Raw genomic sequence first — 25,608 nt, 5'->3', positions numbered from 1 at the left:
GGCTGCTGCAGCCCATCCACTCCCACTGCTCGGGGAGTCTGTGTGCTCTTGTGCACCCAGGCTGCTGCACACTATCCACTCCCACCGCCCAGAGGTAACTGCCCGCTGCTACGGAAAGAAGCCTCTCTGGTCACCTTCTGCCACCGGCGTGTGTGTAAGAGGGTCCACCACGTGCCGAAGCAACTTTCTCAGGCGTTGTCAGGATGGCTACGCATCATCGCAGGTTCTACACGCGTTCATCTGTGGTGGTGTTGGGGGGGACTTCTATTCGTGAATCACAGCCTGTTAGATAAAAAGCAAGATAAGATTGTGCATCATGCGTCCATTAAAGGAGAGAGAAAGAGAGCGAGAGATAGAGAGAGAGAAAGAAAGAGTGAGAGGAAGACAGAGAGAAAGAGAGAAACAGTGGGAGTGAGAGGAAGAGAGAGAGAAAAAGAAGGAAAGAGTGAGAGGAAGTCACAGAGAAAGACTGAGAGAGATGAAGAGAGAGTGAGAGAGAAGAAGAGAGAGAGAAAGAGTGAGAGAGAAGGAGAGAGAGAAAGAGTGAGAGAGAGAGAGAGAGGAAGAGAGAGAGAGAGAAAGAGTGAGAGAAAGTAACAGAGAGAGAGAAAGAGTGAGAGTGAGGAAGAGAGAGAGAGAAAGAGGGAGAGGGAGGAAGACAGAGAAAGAGAGAAAGAGTGATATACATGGAAGAGAGAAAGAGAGAAACAGTGTAATAGAGGAAGAGAGAGAGAAACAGTGTGAGAGAGAGGAAGAGAGAGAGAAAGAGTGAGAGAGAGAAAGAAAGAATGAGAGAGAGAGGAAGAGACAGAGAGAGAGAAAGAATGTGAGAGAGAGAAAGGAAGAGATATAGAGTGAGAGAGAGAGAGAGAAATAGTGTGACAGAAAGGAATAGATGGAGAGGGAGAGGGAGTGTTGACACTGTGGAGAAAATCCTCACAGCTCACCTCTCTGCCATTGGTGTGTTTCCAACCACATGCCGGCATATAGAGCGAACAAAGCAAAAACCAAAGTAAATGATGGACGGAGTGTTGAACATTGCAAGCACTCACCCCCAGTCAACTGATCTGGGTTTAATCCATCACCGTTCTTTAGCCCACTCTGCCACCCCAGTTCAGACATGGCCATATGCAAATCAGTCTGACCCTGTGCCTCATGGGAACAGTCCAGCCCGAACTGCCAAGCCATGTCTTCCCTGGACCGGAAACAAGCTTCCTAGGACCGTTTTCGGGCATTTCAGCAGTCTTCAGCCAGGCTTGCTTGAATCCAGTGGCAAAGTGAGCAAGGGACTCACGTCTGAGCATACCCTGCCAACTTATGGCGAACAAAGCAAAAACCAAAGGAAATGATGGACGGAGTGTTGAACATTGCAAGCACTCACCCCCAGTCAACTGATCTGGGTTTAATCCATCACCGTTCTTTAGCCCACTCTGCCACCCCAGTTCAGACATGGCCATATGCAAATCAGTCTGACTCTGTGCCTCATGGGAACAGTCCAGCCCGAACTGCCAAGCCATGTCTTCCCTGGACCGGAAACAAGCTTCCTAGGACCGTTTTCTGGCATTTCAGCAGTCTTCAGCCAGGCTTGCTTGAATCCAGTGGCAAAGTGAGCAAGGGACTCACGTCTGAGCATACCCTGCCAACTTATGGCGAACAAAGCAAAAACCAAAGGAAATGATGGACGGAGTGTTGAACATTGCAAGCACTCACCCCCAGTCAACTGATCTGGGTTTAATCCATCACTGTTCTTTAGCCCACTCTGCCACCCCAGTTCAGACATGGCCATATGCAAATCAGTCTGACTCTGTGCCTCATGGGAACAGTCCAGCCCGAACTGCCAAGCCATGTCTTCCCTGGACCGGAAACAAACTTATAGGGCAGCCCTCAAGCTTAGTCATCTGAAACATAGTATGGAATAAGTAATGGATGAGTACATACAACTGTGCACGCCTAAATCGCTGTCCTGTCTTTGTGTATCCAGGCTAGTGTACCCCACCCACTTCCACTGTCCAGAGGAGTCTACCCGCTGCTGTACACCCAGGCTGCTGCACCCCATCCACTCCCACTGCCCAGAGGTGTATGACAGCAGCTGCGCACCCAGGCTGCTTCACCCCATGCACTCCCACTGCCATAAGGTGACTGCCTGCCGCTGCGCACCCAGGCTGCTGCACCCCATCCACTCCCACTGCCTGGATGGGACTGCCCGCCACTGCATAAACAAGCTTCTCTGCTCACCTTCCACCACCGGCGTGTGTCGAAGAGGGTCCACCACATGCCAAAGCAACCTCCTCACCCATTGTGTACATGCGGCAAAGCCAAGCTCACAATTCAGGTTGAGTGTTGATTGCAGGATGGCCACGCATCATCGCAGGCCTGATAGACAAAAAGCAAGATAAGCTTGTGTGTATTGCGTCCATCAATGGAGAGAGAAAGAGAGATCGAGAGAGAGAGAGAAAGAGTGAGAAGAAGACAGAGAGAAAAATAAAGAATGAGAGGAATACAGAGAGAAAGAGAGAAACAGTGAGAGTGAGAGGAAGAGAGAGAGAGAGAGAAAAAGAAAGAAAGAGTGAGAGGAAGACAGAGAAAAAGAGAGAAAGTGTGAGAGAGATGAAGAGAGGGAGAAACAGTGAGAGAGAGGAAGAGAGAGAGAAAGGGTGTGAGAAAGAGGAAGAGAGAGAGAAAGAGAGAAACAGTGTGGGAGGAAGTGAGAGAGAAAGAGTGTGAAGGAGAAAAAGGAAGAGATGAAGAGGGAGTTGAGAGCCCATACTGTGGAAAAAAACCCTCACAGCTCACCTTTACACCACCGCTGTGTCTCCAACCACGTGCCGGGAACTAGTGGAGCCCTCAAGCTCCCACATCTGAAGCATAGTACAGAATTAGTAATGGCAGAGAATATACGACTGAGTACACCTACATCGCTGTGCTGCCTTTGTGCATCCAGGCTGCTGCATCCCATCCACTCCCACCACCCAGACGTATTTGCCCACCGCTGTGCACCCAGGCTTCACTGCTCCCCTTTTCGCGAATAGGGCACCCTCCACATCATGCAGCCGCGCTCCGCAAGCCTACAAGTCTTACATTTGGTGCTGCGTCTTGATTTTTTCCTGGCAGAGGACATACTAGTGCACCTATCATCATCGCAGATTGCACACCCGCTCAGTCCTTGCAGTGCCACTAACTCAGTGACCAGTGAGGCCACGAACATGGCGGTAGGCCCCTTGTTCGATGGCTCAGGCCTACATGAGGTGTCCAGACCACCGGGACGGGCCATCACAGTGCATGCGGTGGCAGCAACTCTAAAATGGCATAGAGCATGTGCACCTGATCTTTTTTATTGGTAGGGACACGCGTCCTGTGACACCTGTGCTGGATGGGTGTGGTGTGGGTGTATACCAGCCGTGAGGGAGTGGCTGTGGCATACTGAGAACTAGACCTGTGACCAGCAGATCACTGCAATGAAAATCTGTGCCATGTAGCATTGTTGTCCTTCTGTGTAAGCGTAAGCAGAGTGGGCTGGCCTGGTGTATGCCAGTCATGCGTGAGGCTGTGAAGAATGACTCCGGAGCTATGGGCGTGGCTCTATCGTGAGCTGTATGAGTAATCAACTGATGCAGTGTTCTTGTTGTAGTGCTGCCGTCACCCGGGTCGCAAGCGTCAATGACTCACTCTGTGAGCCAAGTCCCACAACATGGCCAACATGGAAGGTACAGGGAATCACTGACCATACATTGATCCATAGTTCCACACAAGAAAGATGGTGGACATGACACATCTGTGTGGATGCGAATGTTTATTGCACATTTAGTGGAGTATTGCAGCTGTAGCACTACAGGGCCATTCAAAGTCCAAATTTCTGTTTTTGGGACATGGAGGACAGCCAATTAGAGACAAGCTTGTTGTTGGAGTTAGGCTGCACCAACATATGTACTTATACAATCACTCCACCAATCCCCACGCACTTATAAATTCACTCTGCTTGCAGTACTCTAATCATCCAGCCTCTACGTATGTACTTGTTCAAAGTTACATAACCAAAGTTTGCTCCCACTGTCAAAGGTAAGTTGGTTGCATACGCTGTCCAGAGCACAATGTAAAGTGGTAGGGCCCAGGGGCAGCATGTTGCATACATAATGAACACACGGACACAGATATATAGTGGAACTGGGTACGGGCACGTGCGCTTGACTCCTTTTTATTACCAGGGTCACATGTCCAGTCACGTCTGTGCTGGATGCGTGTGGGGTGAATGTAAGTCAGCCCTCTGGGAATGGTTGGTGCTGGTAACAAGTACAACAGTAATCATCGGATCACACACAGAGATTCAATAATAAAGGGTCCATGACTTGTGCTGCATTAAGTTAGGGGCACCAGATGTGAAATAATACACAAAAGATTCTATCGTAAAGGGTTCATGACTTGTGGTACAATGAGGTAGGAGCAGCAGATCTGAAATCATACACAAAAGATTCTTTCACAAAGGGTCCATAAGTTGTGGTGCACCGAGGTAGGGGCATCAGAAGCATTCCGTGTGTGCACAGCTCGTGATGATGCGTGGTCCGGGAGGGAGGGTCGCACTTGTAGCAATGTTTGTTGCCTACTGGACTGCGTCATCTGCAATCGCAACTCAATCTGAATTGTAAGCCCTGCAGTCCGCAATGTAGATGGAAGGCAGTAGTCAGCATAGACATTGAGGAATGCTTTTTGTCACTTCCTTCTGACAAAATCCGAGGACATAGAGTACAATTCTGTCTGCAATTAATAAATCATGTCTCAATGTAAATTGTGAGCTCTGCTGACAGCAGTGTAGGTAACAAAAGATGAAATATGTATGGAATACATTGTCGAAATGTGTTGGTTTTGGGAACATTATAGTTAGTTGCCTACTGGACTATGAAATTAATTAATCAAGACTGAATTTGAATTGTGAGCCCTTCTGACCACAGTGTAGACCGGAGGCAGCTGTCAGCAAAGGCCCACAGCCACGTGGCTTTGACTTTAGCTGCACAGATTGGGAGCATTTGGTTTTCTTAACCGATTATAGTCTCTTAAACAATTTGCATCGGTACTAATCTTGAATTGTGAGCTCTGCTGACCGCAGTGTAGACTGGAGGCAGTGGTCAGGAAGGGCCCACAGCCACGTGGCGTTGACTTGAGCTGTATACAGTTAGTGGTAGGTGTGGCTCTCAGCCAGCGATGATGCGTGGTGTGGGCGGGCTGTACTGGGAGCAACGTCTCTTGCCTACTGGACTGCGTTATCTGCAATCGCGACTCCATCTGAATTGTGAGCCCTGCTGTCCGCAGTGTAGATCGAAGGCAGTAGTCAGTACAGATATTGAGGAATGCTTTTTGTGACTTCCTCTTGAGAAAATCCAACGACATAGAGTACAGTTCACTCTGCAATAAATAAATCAAAACTTAATTGGTACTGTGAGCTCTGCTGTCCGCAGTGTAGACTGCCATTCAGTGTTCCTTTACACTTGCAAGATGAAGTTGGTCATTGTACTTAAGCTATAATTGATATAAAAAAGTTCTTGAAGCAAGGATACTAATAGGATATTATGTAGCTTTCGAAGACGTTGTAGTTAGTTGCCTACTGGACTCTGTAATTAATGAATCAAGACTCAATTTTTATTGTTAGCCCTGCTGACCACAGTGTAGGCCGGAGGCAGCGGTCAGCAAGGGCCCGCAGCCATGTGGCGTTGAGTTGAGCTGCACAGTTAGTGGCACCTGAAGCAACCAGCAATTGCGGAGCCTGCAATGATGCGTGGTCCGGGCGGGCCGCACTGATCGCAATGTCTTTTGCCTAATGAATTCTGCCTTAATAAGGCTACGTGGTGATGACTTGTGGTGCAGTGAGTTAGTGGCACCTGAAGCACTCAGCGTGTGCGCACCCTGCGATGTTGCGTGGTCTGGGCGGGCCGCACTGGTAGCAATGTCTTTTGTCTAATGAATTCAGCCTTAATAGGACCACCTGGCGTTGACTTGTGGTGCACTGAGTTAGTGGTACCTCTGGCACGCAGCGTGTGTGCAGCCTGCGATGATGCATGGTCCCGCGGGCCGCACTGGGAGCAATATGTCTTGCCTACTGGACTGGGTCATCTGCAATCACCACGCCATCTGTATTGTGAGCCCTGCTGTCCGCAGTGTAGATCGAAGGCAGAAGTCTGTACAGACAAGTCTGCGGTGCTGTGCCGCTGTGTTCGCAGGGGGCCTGTGTCGAGGAGGCTGGCGGATATGGCGGCAGCCACGTGGCAGGGTGAGGGCCGCTGCGCTGGCAGACGCATTAGGCTTCACGCATGTGAACCACGCCCAAAGCCCAGGCCTATTTATTCACACTTCTACGCTGGAGTGGCTTACGTTGGACCAGCCCACTGTGCTTCCTCTTACAGGGGACGACTATACAGGTACATGACCGATATCTTCCCCACTGCCTGAGGTAACATGGTTGCGTCCACTGTCCACAACACTACAAGCACCAGCAGTATATGTACGCATGGATAGGTTTGTGCTCTGCATAGTGAGGTCTGTCCAGCACATCACCGCTACACTTGGTATTGTGTGCATTATTATTGGTGGGTGAGTTGCATCCTTCACACATGTTTGGTTGCCCCATCTCGCAACATTCAGCTATTGTGTGGCTGAGGGGCCATGCCGTTTTTGGAAGGTTCGCTGTCCTGTTGTGTGTTGCCTCGTGGTAGTGGAGGGTTGGTCCTGGGGGGAGGTCCTGAGGGTGGTGGCAGTGGGTTTTGTAGCCTTCTTGGGTGTGGGAGGTGCATGATCAGTAGCTCTCTGACATGAGTTGGCCTTCAGATGTGATTCTGGGCTGGGCTCCCTTTCACACTGTAGGTAGTGGTCCTACTTTACACCAGTAAAAGGCAGATGTTACATTCCTACTGCTAACGCATCTTATCGCCTGTTTTATTATTATTATTAGCATTAGTTGTTGCTTTCATTTTTGGCGATTTTTTTTTTGCAGAAGCTATCCATGGAAAACTGGCGATATCGGCTGTTTTCACCAGGTTTAAAATGGAATGATAATTTAAAATCACTGAAAAAACCATAGGTTTAATGAACATTATAATTAGAAATTAGCATTTAAAAAACCTTTGAAATTCACTAAAAAAACTATAGGTTTCAGGGACATTATAGTTACAAATTATCATTTTAAAAACGTTTGAAATGTACTGAAAAAAACCATAGGTTTCAGGGACGTCCTAGTTACAAATTAGCATTTAAAAAACCTTTGAAATTCACTGAAAAAACCATAGGTTTCAGGGACGTTATAGTTAGTTGCACATTTCACTCGTACAAAACCATAGAAATTCAGCCGTTATAGTTAGTTGAGCTAACTATAACTCACGCCCCCGTAATGCACTGCTGATGAGGTCACATATTACATCATTCATGACATGGTCAGTGACATCACTTATGCCATCTCAAATGACATTACTGATGACATCATCCATGTGAAAATCTGATGCACCTCCTCATACCTTAATAAAACCTTTGACACACCCACTCTAAAATACAGACTACCATTTTCGAAACAATGAAGACACCAATACCAGTTACTACGCACGCACGCACTGATTCCTAGGTCTACACATACATCCACTCATTCACCCATACAGTCACTCATACATGCAGTGACTCATCAATACTACACTATTATAGGCACTCATACACCTATACAAAAACTCGCTCTGTTTGTTGTGCCTACATGTAGCAGGTCGTCATACCTTGCCATACCTTGCCGCACTTTCCTGGACTAATCTCCTGCCGCTTATCTCCCCTGCCGCCGCTGCCGTCCCTGCATCTCGGCGCGGCCATAGTGAGGGGAGGACTTCACTTCCCACCATACTCTGCGGCAGGAAGCCGCACACGCCTCTTCCGCGCACGGACGCGCATTTAACCGGAGGAGAGCCCCCGCGTCGCGGGATCGCGCGCGGGTAGCGCCGGGCTAAGCCCGGGCAAAGGGCGGGCCGTCTGTGGCCGTCCGGGGTCGACGAGGGTCGGGTCGGCCAAGTCTCTGACATCACGTATCCGGCATCTCAAGGTACTGTTAACTGGTCTATGTGCCCTTGCTCTAAGTCCAAGTCATGGGTAAGAGAAAAACCCCGGAAGGTGGGTCTGAGCCATCAAGATCTCTGGCCTCTAAATCTAAGCTGAGGAGGACTAAAACGAAGAAAAGTTATCACCATGCGGGGAGTAACTGTGTGATGGATCGTATAGATGGCATTATTGATGAATGTGAGGTCCTTCTTAATCCTACCCCTCAAAATGCCGCTGGTGGGAGGAGGGAGATTACCAGAGGTGTTGTCACGGTTCCGGACATGTTTCTCCCAAAAAAGGGTGGGGAAGATATACCAAATGTGGAAATGGATAAAGAAGTGGCTTCTACTACCTCTACAGCAGTATTGTCTGAAGGTCAAGACCATTCCGCTAAGCTTCCTCATGCCTCTATTGACCCATCTGTTATTGTTTGCAGCAATAGGTTTTCTGTACTAAGTGAAATCGACACTGTTGCTAGTACCCTTGCTTCGCCTCCCATTGAACCCTTGGTCCCTAATCCGGGTGCTTCTGCATCTGGTGAAAGTCTTACCATGAACTTAACAGAGGTTTTTTTGGGGCCTGAGGGTAGCAACCAGGATGTGAAATCTCTAGTGGTGACAGTGAAAAGACTTTGCTCCTTGATTGAAACCATGCAAAACAAGATTGAGTTGTTAACGGTAGTTGTTAAAAAACTGGAAAAATCTAACTTGGGCTCAGGCACCTACCACGACTCCATCTCTGCTGAAGGGGTTCGGCTTACAGCCCCTCCTGAAGTCGTAGATGGTTTACATAAGTCATCTAACATATGTAGTAGGACTTTGCCTCATGTCTCTCGCCTCTCGAGTAACCAGTCCCGTTCAATAGCTCAACCTAGGGCTGATACTCACCTAGCTGATATTCCAGCTCCTACTAGAATCCTCCCTGGTCCCCCTGGTTTCTGTCAGAATTCTTTGTATGCTAGAGGACCCCCTCGTGACGTTGTAAGTTCAGGCACCATCCCTAGGAGTATCCCCCATTTTCTGTCACAAAATTCTGGGTTACAAACACGTGTTCCGCACCCTCGGAAAATCTATATGGTGAATGTCCCGAGTCCGGCATCTGGCTCTGATTATGAAACCAATGAATCCCTGACCAATAAGGTTATCCATTGGATTAGACACGTAAGGGGCTGTTGCTCTGTAATTAGAGCCGATATAGCAAGAGTAAGTAGGATTCCCCAGGATGGCAGGGGGAGGGATTCTATTGAGGTCACTTTTATTGATCCTACTATAGCAGACAATCTAATTAACCTCGAGTTTAGAAGCTGTTCCCCGGACAACTCTGCTATCCAAATGAGGTCTACTCCCATTGGCTCCTTTCGTCTAAATCGAGCCTCTACCTTGCCCATGGGCCAGTCGTGCCTAGAACAAAATGATTGACTGCATAAAGTTGCAGCCCAATAGTCCATCCTGATTGCCCATTGCCGACTGATAAAATCCCAAATACTGAGTCCGGCACTTCGGCTTGTGTGGAAATAGAAGGCCTTTCCATAGATCCGGCTAGGGCAAACCAATTGAGCACTACCCCGGTGTCCCAAAAGACGGACAGTGCATCACATGTAGAGTTCGGGATGCTCTTGTCCTGGAATATTGCAGGGTTAAAAACTAAATTGGATGATCCAAATTGGGTAACATTTATTAATCTTTATGATATCTGCTTATTCCAGGAGACCTGGTCACTCGAGGCCCAGTTTTTGTTGGGTTTCCTGAATTATAATGTTTTAGCGATCAGGGGTAAAAAGGGTCGCCCTTCTGGTGGTCTCACTGTTTGGATCAAGCAGGATCTTGGTCCCATTGTAAAGGAACTTCCTACCTCACATCCAGATATCCAGTTGCTTAATCTAAAGTTTAAAGATGGTAAGCGTCTGGATATCTATAATGTTTACATTGGAAGCACAGGTGGAAAGAAATCTGATACCATAGGCCGATTGGATGACCTTATGCTTTTATATTCCCAACATTCTTATGTTATTTTAGCTGGTGATTTTAACACAACCTTTGAACCGCTTCTTGGTGTTGATCGGAGTATATCAGTGGTAGAGGATGACTTATGGGGTGTCCCTAGTCTAGACCTTGAACCTGCTATTCGATGGACTGAAATAGCAATCCAGATTAATGCCCTTTGTTTGAACATGGGGCTTCGTGCAACAAATGGCAGGGCTGCACATGATAAGCTAGGGACTGTTACCTTTAAGAGTGGAGGCCGTACTAGCAGGATTGACTATATTTTATTATCACTAGAGCTGTGGGAGACCCTGAGGGACATGACGGTTATTGACAGAGTGGAGAGTGACCACAATCCTCTCTCCCTGTCTATCTCGTATTGGGTGACTACCACCGCCCATAGTGATTCTCCTCCTCAGTATCAACAAGATGTAGTTGTTACTACCGATTTGCGCCATGTTAAGTGGACAAAGATTGTCCAAAGTCAAGAATGCTTAGCACGTATTTTAAATAGTTTAGAGCTTGCTACCCAAGATTTAGGTGTTGTTTACAACCAGTGTCTTTTGGATCCACATTCCACACCTGAAATGTCAATCCACGATTTTTTCTTCCTTGAACTTAAAAATATTTTTGTAAGGCCCTCCAAACAACCCAAGCCCAAACATGATCTCCCAACATGTTGGTACTCTACTGAGTGCAGAGCTGCCCGTGATAATCTGGGAATTGCATTGAAATCTGGCGATAGTTTGAAAGTTCGTAACGCCAGATATGACTATAAACAAGCTATTTTTAAAGCAAAGAAAGCGTGGGACTTTCTAAGATGGGAGGAACTTAGGGAAGCCGGTGCCCAGAAGGATATGAGACGATTCTGGTCTGTTCTCAAATGGGGTGCTGGGGGTAACCCTGAAAAACCCCAAAATTGGGTCTCGCAAGATGCTTGGGTCAAACACTTTGAGGCTTTATATGCTACTGAAGATGATTCGTACTCCTTTTCTTATCAAATTATTTTTTATAAGGAAGATGCATTTTCTTTAGGTGATGTTGACATTGCCCTTAAGACACTGATTCCTGGAAAAGCCCCCGGGATGGATGGAGTCCCTGCTGATATCTTTCTGGATAATTGTAAATCTTGGGGAAATTATATTTTAATTTTAGCCAACTTGATAGCTAGAGGTGCCCCGATTCCCACTTCTTGGAAAGGTGCTGAAATCATCCCGGTATTCAAGAAAGGAGATAAGTCCCTCCCTGCCAACTATCGTCCAATCAGTTTGATTGATACTACACAAAAGATCTTAGGCAGGTTGATCCTAAATAAAGTGCTGGACTGGGCTTTAGAGAATACAATCCTTTCCCATCTACAGGCTGGTTTTAGAGCTAGAATAAGCACCATTGATCAGGTGCTACACTTTGCTATGCTCTATTGGAAAGTAGTCCACTTAGGGGGGGGGAGCCTATATGCTGCCTTTATAGATCTCAGGGCAGCCTTTGATCTTGTCCCCCGGGCATCCCTATGGACCACTCTAGACAAGATGGGGATGCCTGCTGTTTTAATCTCCCTAATTGCCAGACTTCATGTAGACAATTTTGCACAGATCCGTTGGGGTGGTGTCGGCCAAGTGACTAAACAGTTTCCTATCCAGAAGGGGGTCAGACAGGGATGTGTACTTGCACCAACTTTATTCTCCCTGTATATCAACGATGTGGCTGCATTATTGATAGATGCAAATGTAGATGCCCCCTCCTTGGCAGGTAAAAAAATTCCTATTTTAATGTTCGCAGACGATTGTCTTATAATTTCTAAAACGCCGAGTGGCCTCCAGAAGTCTCTAAGTATTTTTGAGGACTTCTGTCTAGCCCGCGGCCTCGAAATCAATGTTTTAAAATCTAAATTTATGTCTTTTAACCAATCTAAATCTTTTAAAAGTAAAATATATATGAATAATATGCCATTGGACCAGGTCCAAGATTTTACTTACTTAGGTATTTGCATTCAACATGATTTGGGATGGAAAAAGCAAGTAGATTTGGCATCCCTTAAACATTCCCAGCTTTCTGGCGCGTTAAGCAAAGAACACGCCAAATCCCTGACTCAACCCATTAACCCCGCTCTTCGGGTGTATGATGGTAAAGTAGTTGGTGCCGCGCTCTACGGGGTAGAATTGTGGGGATTTGAAAATGTATATAAACTATCTACCTCTGAAAATAGGTTCTTAAGGAATCTTATTAAATTACCTCAGAGTACTCCCCTTTGTCCCTTGACCTATGATTTAGGCATAAGGCCAATAGCACTAATTGCTCTGTTTCGCCCAGTTTTATATTGGAGACGCCTATGGGTGACTCCTGAACTCAGGCTTTTTGCTCTTGGCCTGTTGGATATTATTAAATTGGACACTTTTCACAAGGTCAAGTGGCTTTGTAGAATGCGTCACTCGTTCCAAGACCTGGGCCTAAAAAACTTGTGGGAGGATCCACTAAATGCTAGCTTCCCGTCTAAACAAGTATTGAAGGCTGTTTACTGGGAAAAAGTAGCAACTCGAGTTTTTAGTTCCACAGCCCCGCTTTCATTGTCTGGTATCTTTCTTGATTTTAAGGACACTATTTCGCTGGCACCTTTTTGGGATGACATTACAAACCCTTTGGACAGGAAGCTTTACTTTCAATTTAGGGTTGGCAGTCTCCCAGTCAGAGAGTTCACTTCTAGGTGGGCCGTGTCTAATGTGCTAAACTGTCCAGGTTGTACTGCACCTATTGAATCAGTCAATCATTTTCTGTTCCAATGTCCATCCTATGTAATTCCCCGTAAGTTGTGGCTAAAATCAATGTGCCGATTATTAGGTACCAGAAATGCTAAGGTGGCAGTGCGTATTATGCGTACTGCTGAAATCCCATTTGTTTACATATCTGTTGCCAAGTTTTTAGGCAGGGCTTGGGTGATCAGGAATAAAATGTTGGCGGGATAACCATCCCGATATTCTGTAACGTTAACTTCTCCGCAAATGCCTTTATTTATTGTTTTAAACCATCTTAATATCCTATATGTAAATTGTGTATATATATAAACTTTGTATGCTTTTATGACAATCGTCGAATAAAGCTTTCTTGACATGACACAAACACTCACACACCGCCACTCATCCAGAGTTACTCACACATCTAGTCAGTCATGCAAAGAATCACTCACACTTCTATTTACTCAGCTATACAATTATACACACACAAACTCACTTATTCATACTGATACTAACATATACTTATTCTCTTATACAATCACTGATACAAGTACACACTCATCCATACAGCACTCTCACAATCACTGACTCTCACGTATAGTCATTTATATACTCCATCTCTCTCATGCACTGTGTTTTACATATGTAGTTACTTGGACAGGTAGCACTGAGATATCCATTCACTTACCAACACACCCACACACACTCACCCACCCATACAGCTGTTTCTACATGCAGTCTTGAACCCATACACCCAGTGAATAAAGAACTCACACATCTATGTACAAAGTCACACGCCCTTCCACCCACCTACACACACACTCAGGCACCCCTACAAATACTCAGGCAACCAATCAATAACCCATATAGAACCTCATGTAGCTACTCATCAACCAATGAAGCAGCTTACAGAGCAATAGACAGACTGATACAGACATTCACACAGTTTAGTCACTAACCCATGAATTCAGTAAGACACATTTAATCACTTACTTATACAGTCAGTCACGCACCTACTATATCCTTCATCCACCCACTTATAAACCCACTCATTCTTCAACATACCTTGGCTAATATATTTATAAAACATGTTATGTTATGTTATGTTAAAATGGCTTTTATAGAGCGCACGGCTACTCAAAAAGAGTGTCCCGGCGCTTTTATTTAAGGTAGGCTGCAGTATACTAACATAACACATTAAAAGAGAAAATGTCACAGACCGAAAGAAAACAATAAGCAAAACAAGACCTACTGGGTGAACAACCAGGTTTTGAGGTCCTTTCTAAAAGCTAGTAGGCTGGTGGCTCCCCGAAGTGTAAGAGGCAGAGAGTTCCACAGCTGTGGCGCCAGTAGTCCAAAGGAGCGACCTCCCAGGCGCGCTCTCTTCACTCGCGGGACGATCGCCAAAAACAGGGATTCTGATCTCAGAGAGCGAGCCGGTCGGTAGAAGGCAAGTCTCCTTTGGAGGTTCTTTGCTCCCGTCGCATGGAGGGCCTTGTATGTCAGGGTCAGAGCCTTAAAGGCGATCCGCTTGCGGATTGGGAGCCAGTGCAGGGTCTGGAGCAGACCCGCAGTACTAGCGCGTCTATTCAGTCCAAAAATCGCTCTCGCCGCAGCATTCTGCACAATTTGGAGCCGCTGTAGCAGGTACTCTGGCAGGCCCAGGTACAGAGCATTTGAATAATCAAGCCTAGAGCCTATCAGGGCCTGCACAGTCAGCTTCCTGTGCTCCTCCGATAAGATGGGAAGAAACCTCCGTAGCATCCTAAGGAGGCCGAAACAAGTGCCCGACACTCCCAGGATCTGGGACTTCATAGTCAACCCCTTGTCCATCTTGACCCCCAAGTTCTTAGCCATTTGGGATGAACAAGTTGGGGGGAACATATTGGTAGGCCACCAAGCCTGCCAATCTGGCTCCGTTTCACACCCAAAGAAAAGTACCTCGGACTTATCGGAATTGCACTTGAGGCTGTTCAGTTGAAACCATTGAAACACAGCCTCAAGGCAATCCCGGATACTCTCCCCATCAAAGTCTCCTCCTCTCTTGCACGAGAAGAGGAGCTGGGTGTCGTCTGCATAGGATACAATCCGGGCCCCAAACGACTCCGCCAATGCCGCCAGAGGGGTCATGAAGATATTAAAGAGGGTCGGGCTCAAAATAGAGCCCTGAGGGACCCCGACTCCCAAAGGCGGCATCACGGCAGAATCTGGCGAGGCCCAGACAGTTTGCCGGCGGCCTGCTAGAAAGGAGGAAAACCAGCTAAACACCGTCCCCCGTAGTCCAATCTCATAGAGTCTTGTGAGAAGACCGTCGTGGGGGACGGTGTAAAAAAAGCCGCCGACAAGTCCAGCATCACCAGCATGGCTTTGCCCCCAGTATCCAAAGCCCCTTTAATGGTTTCTGAGACCTCGAGGAGCGCAGTCTCCGTGCTGAGATTTGGGCGAAAACCCGACTGGGTGGCATGCAGAATCTCATTCGACTCTAGAAAATTGGACAGCACCGTCTGCACGTGCTTTTCAACAACTTTCGAAAGAGCCGGCAGCAGAGAGATAGGCCGGTAGTTAACTGGGGCCTTTGGATCCAGACCAGGCTTTTTGAGCAGCGGGATGACCATTGCCTGCTTCCAAGCCTGCGGAACCACTCCCTGACTCAGCGAGAGATTCAATAGCGGGTTGGCCAATGGATTAATCACCTCGGCCAATTTCGCTAGAATTTTAGCAGGGCATGGGTCCAGGGGCGAGCCCGATTTTAAGTTGCCCAGAAGTGCTAGAGAGGCGGGCGCAGATATAGGTGGAAATACGCCCAGCGTCAAGCCTGGCGCAGCCGGAAGCGATCGGTTGGCCTCAGAATTAATTCGCTCCACGGGTACAGCCGATGGAAAAGAATCCTGTATAAGTTGGATCTTGCTAGTAAAAAAACTAGCAAGATCAGAGGCCCAGGAGTCAGATGGTCTCTCCTCCAAGATGTTAGTCCATGGAGAAATAAATTCTCTAACTATAGAGAAAATCTCCTTACAGGAGTTGGAGGCAGCTTCTATCCTCCCTGCCAGGTAGGCTTTCTTACCCAGGCGAATGTCCCGGTGATACTCCTTAACCGCGCTCTTATAGGTCAACTTAGCGTCCGAGTCATATTTTACCCGCCAGGCTCTTTCAGCAACCTTGCACTGCTGCCGCCTAACCGACAGTGCTGCGGTGAACCAAGGGGTGGAAACTCGTTTGGGAGTAAGACGGGGGGCCAGTTCCGGGGCAAGATCGTTGAGCCTGTCAGAAAGCCATGCCTGCAAGGACTCCAAATCCTTCGTCAGGTCGCCAGAGAGGGGGCAGCGGTGATCTAGGGCAACCTTAGCCAGCATCTCAGGGGTCACTCGATGGAACGCCCTATGGGTACGACCATGCTGCTGTGGGGCGGCAACAGCCGATTTAACTGTGCCTTTGATCGAAAATTTAGCCAGCGAATGGTCTGACCATAGTACCGGGATAATCTCTAGGACCTCCAAAGGGGAAGTCGAGAAAACCTGGTCCAGAGTGTGCCCCTTGTCATGCGTCGGCCCCTGCAGATAAGGGAACAATCCCAGCGGTGCCATAGCCTCTGAGATTTTAATAGCGGCAGCGTCGGATGGATCATCCATCCGGAAGTTGAAATTTCCGGCCACGATACAGTGTTCTGCTTTCAGGGCCAGTCCCAGTAAAACGGAGTCAAGATCTTCAAAGAACGTTCCAGGTGGGCCCGGCGGTCTATAAACCAATAATCCCTTGACTGATTGATGCGGAGCCAAAGTGATAGAAAAAGCGAGGGACTCCGAGCCACGAATATCCTCCACTGGCAAGATAGTACAAGCCGTGCCTTTCTTCACCACCAATGCCACTCCACCACCCCTTCCCTTCGCTCTGTCCTTCCTGAAGACGTTATAGTCAGGCGGAATTGCCATGGCGACGTCTGGATTCAAAAGTTCTCCCCACCATGTCTCGGTGAGCATAAGACACAGTGGCTTAGCCGTGTCAAGAAGCTCAAAGACATCTTGTGCATGTCTGCACGCCGATCTGGTGTTTAGTAGCATGCAGAGATATCCCACACTGGCGATGTTATTTCCAGGGGAACAAGGCAAAGCACGGGAGGGACGCCATCCGCAACCGGGACAGATGGACTTACCACGGTGACGCCCAGGAAAGACAGTACAGCAGCCACTGGAAGCAGTGAGGAGAGCGCGGAGCTCCTCAGCAGTATAACGCAACGTGAGTGGGCCTGTATGGCACATGCTAGGTGACCGAGCCTGTCCCGCCGCCCCGAGCGCCTCCAGGACGCTGACGGGCGCAGACGGGCAGGACTCTGGCTTGACTCAGGCGTAGCGAGGGCGCGACCACTGCGCGTCACCGCTGCGCGCAAATGCGAGCTTTAAATAGGCAGCGTGGCGGTGCAGCAGCGCTGGAGCGCTAACCCCCGACCCCAGGAAGGGTGAATAGACCTATCCAAGATGGCGGCGGCGCGTCACATGACCCCGTGAGCCCGGACCCGCAAAGTGCGGTGCAGGTAAGATTTTATAGTGCGTGAGAGGGCCAAGGGGGGGCGCGTCTATCATAAAAACAGGGATACGAAACTAAAGCAAATCAAATACAAAATCGGGAGGTTTAAAAATTGCAAGTGCAAGCAACGACAAAGCGCTGTACGTGTGAGCCTAGCGCAGCGTGGTGGTCACCTTAAACAGGCTGACCCACGTTCAAGCTCACCTTAAATAGGCAGCGTGGCGGTGCAGCAGCGCTGGAGCGCTAACCCCCGACCCCAGGAAGGGTGAATAGACCTATCCAAGAGGGCGGCGGCGCGTCACGTGACCCCGTGAGCCCGGACCCGCAAAGTGCGGTGCAGGTAAGATTTTATAGTGCGTGAGAGGGCCAAGGGGGGGGCGCGGCTATCATAAAAACAGGGATACGAAACTAAAGCAAATCAAACACAAAATCCGGAGGTTTAAAAATTGCAAGTGCAAGCAACGACAAAGCGCTGTACGTGTGAGCCTAGCGCAGCGTGGTGGTCACCTTAAACTTTACAGAAACACACAGTCACTGGAAAATATCGTCAGTGATGACATTTGAGATGTCATCAGTGATGTCACTGGCCATGTCACGAATGATGTATTATGTGTCGTCATCAGCAGTGCATTGCGGTGGCGTGAGTTATAGTTAGCTCAACTGACTATAACGGCCACATTTCTATGGTTTTGTGCGAGTGAAATGGGCAACTAACTATAACGTCGCTGAAACCTATGGTTTTTTCAGTGAAGATCTATATATATATATATATATATATATATATATACGTATATGCATATATATATATATATATAAAAACTTAAAAAACCATAGGTTTCACACATGTTATAGTTAGCTGTACATTTCACTCGTAAAAAACAAATGAAATTCCACGTTATAGTTAGATCAGGTAACTATAACTTGCGCGCCCACATTAAACTGCTGATGACGTCACATATTACATCACTCATGACATGGTCAGTGACATCACTCATGACATCAATGATGACATCTGAAATTACACATTGTGGATTGCGGTCGCGCAAGTTATAGTTACCTGATCTAACTATAACGTGGAATTTCATTGGTTTTTTACGAGTGAAATGTACAGCTAACTATAACATGTGTGAAACATATGGTTTTTTAAGTGAATTTGCAAGGTTTTGTAAATGATAATTCCTAACTATAACGTGTGTGAAACCTATGGTTTTTTCAGTGAATTTGTACGGTTTTTTAAATGCTAAGTTATGTATGTATTTTTTTTTTTTTTTCTGGTTTTTCACTGTGCGCACACCCTGCGTGCACGGTGCTCTTCGCGCACCGTGCGCGTGCTGTGGGCGCTCGGTGCGCTTCGCGCACCGAGCGCCCACGTTGCGCAGTCCATGCCGTGCGCGCCTCGCCTTTTTTTACACAGTAACATTTGTTTTTTTTTCCCTTGTGGGTCGTTTAATTTATTTAATAATTGTGATTGTTACTTCTTTATTTTTTTTTATTTTTTTTTTTCCCGTGCGCGTACGGTAAGCTTACCATACGCGCACTCCGTGATTTTTTTTTAAAATTATTAAATGTATTTTTCGGACTTTTGGGTCCTTCTTGCACCCCCTGACAAACTCTAGGGGGTCTGCAACTCTCTTCGTTGCCCCCTTTTCACGTTCCCCACCTTTGTTTCTCAGTGCGAGAGACAGAAAATGGCAGCCGACACTTCCTGATTTCGACCGATTCGAATGTTTACAGTCATGTAACCACCAATCAGAATTGAGCTCGCGCACGGCACCGTACGCGTACGGTAAGCTTACGGTAAGCGCACGGAGCGCGCTTACAGATATATATATTGATCAGGGTAGGAGCGGAGCGTAGCGCCCCATTAGTTTTGAAAATTTCGCGAGGATTCGTCTACCGGCGCCAAAGTTATTCCAAATAGAATGTTGCGGATTTCCTATGGAAACACGGTCCTAACTATAACTATCTACTGGCGACCGCCAGTAGATAATATATATATATCTATATTAATATATTTTTTGTCAATGAAAAAAATGAAGGTTAAAACTTAGTTATAGTTAGGAAAGCTTTACTCTTCTAAAGTTATATGTCTGCCTTAAATTTTCAATTTACGCATCACCTTTAAACTACTATTACTCATGTACCTCAGAACATAGGGGCTTATTTATGAGACCTTGCGTTATGATGACTTGCGCCGCCGGTGCGTCACTTTTTGTGACGCACCAGCGGCGTAAAAAATGCAACATGTTGCATCATATTTACAAAGTGACACATTTAGGTAGATGCGTCACTTTGTAAACCCCTGTGCCACATTATACCTGCGCCAGGTAAAATGTATGCAGGGTCGGCGTTCCGACACAAGTAAGCCTCATAGAAGTGAAATCTATGTAATTTCACTGCGCTCCTTCTAGGATGCAAATGTGTCAATATCTTACAACTGCCTCACAGCAGGTGTAAGGCTGACACAGGCACATTTGAAATGGGACTTGCCCATGTGAAATGACCCATTGCTGAAGTTGTGTTACGTTTGTGACACACTCCAGCAACGCGTCATTTTTGCGCCTACAGATACATCAGAAATACTTATGTATCTGAAACTCCTTGTAACATGATGCGTCGTACTGTAAATATGACGCATCCAGCATGTCTCAAGGAGGGCACAATAAAAAGTGACGCATCGCTGTTTTCACGCAGCGATGCGTCACTTTTCATAAATGAGACCCATAGTGTTTTCAAGGGGCACCTTCATGCACGAAAACAATCCTGGGAGGCATAGTCCTCTTTCTATGTGTGCTGTAGAATGTAGAACACATAGAAAGAGGATAAAATGAGGAGAAATTTCTCCTTGTTACACCTCCCAAGGAAGGTGTAACTTTTTGATGCATTCCCAGGTTTACCAGTTCTGGTAAATCTAGAATGCATCTAAAAACATAGGGGTTGCGTGGGAACACCCATGCAATGCCCATTGAACATTTTCCCAGGGCAGTGTTACACAATGCAGTGATTTCCACTGCATTACGTTACTCCAGATTTATGAAGCCACTAAGGGCCATGCAAAGTGGCTATGCCTGGCTTCATAAATCTTACATATGGTTAGCATTCATACATACCACGTGGCATGATGCTAACGTGACTCAAACATCCTCATAAATATACCCCTGTGTTTGGAGGTACACAAGTTATACTAATTTAAAGGTGGCGTTACTAAAGTTCACACTGTTCTGGATTCTCCTCTATGTTCTACCAGTCCATGTTCTTGTGATCAGAGGCAATCACCAGTCTACAGTCATCCAGGTCCCAGTCTGTTTTGTCATCTGCATTTACCGCAGTATACCACAACATTGCTGTGGTATACCTCGGCCATATAAATCACTAAGTTTTTGTGCCTTATGCGCCTGATTCACTGTGGTAAACTTCAGTTTTCTGTACATTTATCATTGTCTGGTATTCACAAAGGCATGTCTATAGTGGTCTTTTTACAACTGCTGCGTGGTCGCGCATAAAAAAAAATGACTGTCTTATCTTTTTATGTGCAGACACTTTGCAGTCTTACACATACTACTCATACAATATCTTTGTGAATATCAAACATTCAATAACTTACACAAAAGTGTAACTCTGCTAATGCCTGTTTCAGTCTGGCAATTAAGAGTTTGCTACTGATCGGTAGAACCTATGTTAATATTGTTGCTTCTTGATTTAAGCTTGAAATGTAAGTGAGAACACCTAGTAAATTTCACACTGCTGTGTATTCTGTAGGTTCTACCTGTCCACCATGCCCATGTGCTCAGAGGCGATCACCAGATTACAGTCCTCCAGGTCCCACGCTAAGGGAGCGCAGATTCAGCCAAAGCATGCCCCAAGGTATTCAAAGCAGACTCTATGCAGCAGCACATGGCAATGCAGCTGACGGATTTGAAAGCAGCTTAAATGTAAGTAGCATTCCTTTGCAGCACACATGGTGTTTCCTCAAACATTTGTACAGCAGTGATTTGAATGAAAGTTGGAGTATTGTTTTTGAGGTCATGACAGTCTTCGGGAGCTGTCCCACTTGTAGTATCAGCCTTACATGCTGTCCTTTTCTTGCCTCCTCCTACTGTGCTCATTGGGGCTCACAGAGAATGTAAGCCCCGCAGCAGCACCACACATATTCATTATGCAGAGAGCTGGGCTTCAGCCTGCAAAAGGGAAGGGGGAATGGGCAATTTATATTGGAGTAGCGCGATGTAGATTTCACCCTTGCACATCACAGAAATGCAATTATATATGTGTATTTGACATTATATTTATTGTGTGCTTAATTTGATTAATTTGTGTGAAGCATTTAAATGCATTACTGAAATGTATTCACTGTAGAGACTAGAGATTTATGTATGCGTGCACTAATGTTCTGTTTAAACATGAAAGCATGTAATTTTGTATTCATGGTTTACACTTCATGGTATATTTGCAAATGTAACATGTATTCTTTGCTCGTGTTTTGCATTCGCCTGAAATTTAAATGTGCACATGTGTAACCATGAATTTGAGGTACATATTAAATGCACATTTATATTAGCCTGACTACAGGTCTCAGTTGAAATTCATTTTGCTTCGCCATCATTTTTTCTCTTTTCTTTAAAGGTTTGTTATTATGATTTTCGTTAGCTGGAGAAAGTCTTATTGTTTGTATCAAATGGTTGAAAGAGAGGCCTGGAGAGAAACTTGGCAAGGAACGTAGAGAAGCAATGGTCAAGGCTGGGAACCGCAGTTTCAGTTTGAAACAATGTGAATCTGAAGCCATGTTGCAGGTGCACTCACGTAGTGATTTGATTGGTTCCTAGTGGTGTGAATTGAGATAAGATGTTTCTGAATCTCCTGTTACCTTAAAATTGTTGGTCTCATACTTAGAGTTAGAGGAGATTCCCTTTAGACTTTGAGGGGTACTGACCTCCGAGTTTACCTTATTCTTGCAAGTGTGAAGCTTTATGCTAAGCACATATCCTTTTCTTTAGACTTGCACTGGAGTTGGATCATGCTGACTTCTTCTTTATGCTACTGATTTAGAGACCCTTGAAAGATTACCCTAGTTTTGATCCTTGTTTAGGGGAGAGAAGGATAGTTTCTTTATGAAACACCTATTTTCATTATTCTTTGTTTATAAAACTGTTATTATCGCAATTCAATATGTCATTATATTGTGCCTTAACCTACTGAGATATTTCAACTCACCCATTGTATTACTGCATTTACCGAACTTATCCTTGCTTTGCACATATACTGGATTGGTTGTCTATGTTAGGGGTACCCAAGGAGGTTCTAAGTCCCCTATTGTTACCATCTTAGAAGAGGAACTTTCCTCCTGTCCCCCAAACTCCCTCATATTGGTCGCCGGAGATTTGAATTGCACATTCGAACCTCTTGCCTCTGACGATATCTTGGAAATTGCAGATGAAGATACTAGATGGGGTATACCATCCCTGACTGTCCCCCCAGAAACAAGGTGGACACCAGTGACAATTCAACTTAATGCCCTGGTCATGGAATTTGGGCTGCGAGCTGCTAACGGTCGATTACCCTCCGACCTCCATGCAGCACCTACTTTTAATAGAATCTCTAGCCCATCACGTATCGACTATATTTTAATTGACCGTAGACTCTGGCATTATGCCGAAGATATGGTTATTCTTCCAACTGTCGATAGTGATCATAATCCCTTGTGCCTGACTATAAAGAGTATATGGACCCCAGACCAACCAACCCCTGACCATCGCTCGACAATGCTCACAAGGGATGTCATTCCATCTAACTGTAAAAGACATCTCAAATGGCCTAAAATTGCAGTAGATAAACAAAAACTGTCCTCTATTAAAGAAATACTGTTAATAAAAATTGGCGAACTTAGGCAAGCATGTGTAGATGCTAACGAGTATTCAAGGGCCGTGTCTATTCATGCAGACACTATTGAGTCAATTGGGTCTTTTTTTACATCTTTCTCTGCTAACAATCCTCACAAACAGAAAACTCCTGGTTCCTGGTTTAATTCTGAGTGCAGGTCCAGCAGGAAAATGCTTGCAATCGCTATTAAATCTAAGGATTGCACTTTAATTAAAAACGCTAGGTCTGCTTACAAGAGGGCTGTAGCTAATGCAAAAAGTACATGGGAAGAATCTCATTGGCTGGCTTTAAAAAATGCTAGCCTAGCAAGGGATGGGACCACATTCTGGAACCTTTGTAGATACTCCCAAGGCCAAGAACCTGATACAATTCCCAATCACATTACCAACCATGAATGGTTTATCCACTTCTCGAAACTTTACTCGGATGACATTATGCAATGTACTAGTGTTTATTCTCCTCTCATCCCTACAGATCTAACTTTGTCTAACACTGACCCCTTTACTGAAACGGAAGTTATAGCGGCCATTAACAGATTGGTGCCAGCTAAAGCTGCAGGCCCAGACGGCCTGCCGGGAGACCTGTTCCGCTACGACCCCAAATCTTGGGCAGAGTATTTTACCATCTTGCTTAATGCCTTTCTTAAAGGGTTTCCCATCCCCGAGTCATGGAGGGGGGCGGAGGTCATACCAATATTCAAGAAGGGCCATAGGGAGGACCCTGCTAACTACCGACCTATAAGTCTCATTGACGTTAGTCAGAAGGTGGTTGGCAGGGTTCTGTTAGAGCGAATTCTACTATGGGTTACTGACAATGATATTCTGTCACATTATCAAGCTGGGTTCAGGCCATTTACGAGCACGATCGACCAGGTCTTTAGGCTCCTACTGTTACATTGGAAAACTGTACTGATTGGTAGGGGCAATCTCCATCTAGCCTTTATCGATCTAAAATCGGCCTTTGACCTGGTCCTTCGTGATCGTTTATGGTCTGTCCTCCATGACCTAGGTCTTCCGCCTTACATCCTTGATCTACTGGTACGCCTGCACGAGGGGAACTTTGCCAGGGTGAGATGGGGCAGTCAGGCCCAGAGAACCGACAAGATCCCAGTCAACAGAGGAGTCCGCCAGGGCTGCGTACTCGCGCCCACCCTTTTTTCCCTTTTCGTTAATAGAGTGGTGCAATTTTTGCTTGAAGTCCCGGCGGACGCTCCTGTTTTGGCGGGGGAAAAATTCCCCACTCTTTTATTCGCGGACGATACCCTGCTGATTTCCAAAACACCAGCAGGGCTCCAGAGGCTGATAGACAGATTTCACCTGTTCTGCTCAATGAGAGGACTGGTTATCAATACTTCAAAAACCAAGCTCCTCTCCTTCAAATCTCGGAAATCACCTAGTGTACCCATCATGTCCGATGGTGTTCCCCTAGAATATGTCAAATTATTTGACTACCTCGGCATTAGGATCTCCGACACTATGACCTGGAAGCCCCACATCCAAAAAATGCTGCTCAACCACAAACGAGCCACGGGGGCAATCGCCAAAGAACACCGCTCCTCGAGGAGCAAGCCAATTACCCCCGCATTAATGATTTACCAGGCCAAAGCAGTAGGTTCAGCCACTTACGGAGCCGAACTCTGGGGCTTCGAAAACACAGAAGAGCTCTCCCTGTCCGAGAATACATTTTTAAGAGAATTAGTTACAATGCCAAGAGGTACTCCCTTGAAACCTCTCTTTAGTGACCTGGGTAGGCGCCCACTTAAAGATATTGTTAGGCTACGCCCCTTGCTATTTTGGGTTCGCCTATGGCGCACCCCGGAGCTAGCCAAATTTACCGAGGGCTTGAGAGAAATCATGAGTATAGCCGGCTCCCAAAAAATAAGCTGGCTTCGTAACATTAAAAATTCTTTCAGCCAGCTTGGCCTAATTGATCTTTGGGAGCACGGAGCTTCGATCAGCAAGATGGATCTCAAAAAAGCATACTGGGCCTGGATCGATAACCGGGATCTTGGTAGCTCAAGTTATGGAAGATTAACCGAAGATTTTTTTACTTTTAAGCCGACAGTTAACTTTGAGCCTTTTCTCGAGTTTATTCAAAAACCTAGAGACAGATCACTGTATTTTCAATTCAGACTCGAGATCCTCCCTACTCGTGAATTTACCAGCAAATGGAGGCCTCCCCACCAGACCCCTGCCACTTGCTTGACATGCCCCGAAAAAGTAGAAAGTATAGCCCATATTATGTTCGAATGCCCAGCGCACAGTAATCCGAGAAAAAGATGGCTAGCTCCTGCTTGCCGTGTCCTGGGCCTTTCGAACTATCGTGTCGCCCTACGTATTCTTCGTACTGACACAAGTTTGGTGCTAGTCTGTGCTGTGGCCAAATTTTTGGCCTGGTCCTGGATTATTAGAAATAAACTTAATAGCTGTACTAGTTGAGTTAACGAA

The 25,608-nt window shown here is 46.3% G+C and overlaps 1 protein-coding gene across 8 annotated transcripts in view; it reads left to right on the top strand.

Annotated features, from left to right (window-relative positions):
* Nucleotides 1-25,608, top strand: part of LOC146861800 (uncharacterized) — a 1,595,865-nt gene that overhangs the window by 332,042 nt on the left and 1,238,215 nt on the right. For all 8 annotated transcript variants that reach the window (XR_014978338.1, XR_014978334.1, XR_014978336.1 and 5 more), the window contains one exon: nt 21,044-21,216. Coding sequence is in view for 1 of the 8 variants with exons in the window: in XM_085643197.1 (XP_085499323.1) it covers nt 21,044-21,216 (173 nt within the window). In the remaining 7 variants the exon portion in view is untranslated. The remainder of the gene's footprint in view (nt 1-21,043; nt 21,217-25,608) is intronic.

Source organism: Triturus cristatus, chromosome 2_2 (genome assembly GCF_964204655.1).
Source record: "Triturus cristatus chromosome 2_2, aTriCri1.1, whole genome shotgun sequence".
NCBI lineage: Eukaryota > Metazoa > Chordata > Amphibia > Caudata > Salamandridae > Triturus > Triturus cristatus.
This window is presented reverse-complemented; position numbering and strand designations above follow the sequence as displayed.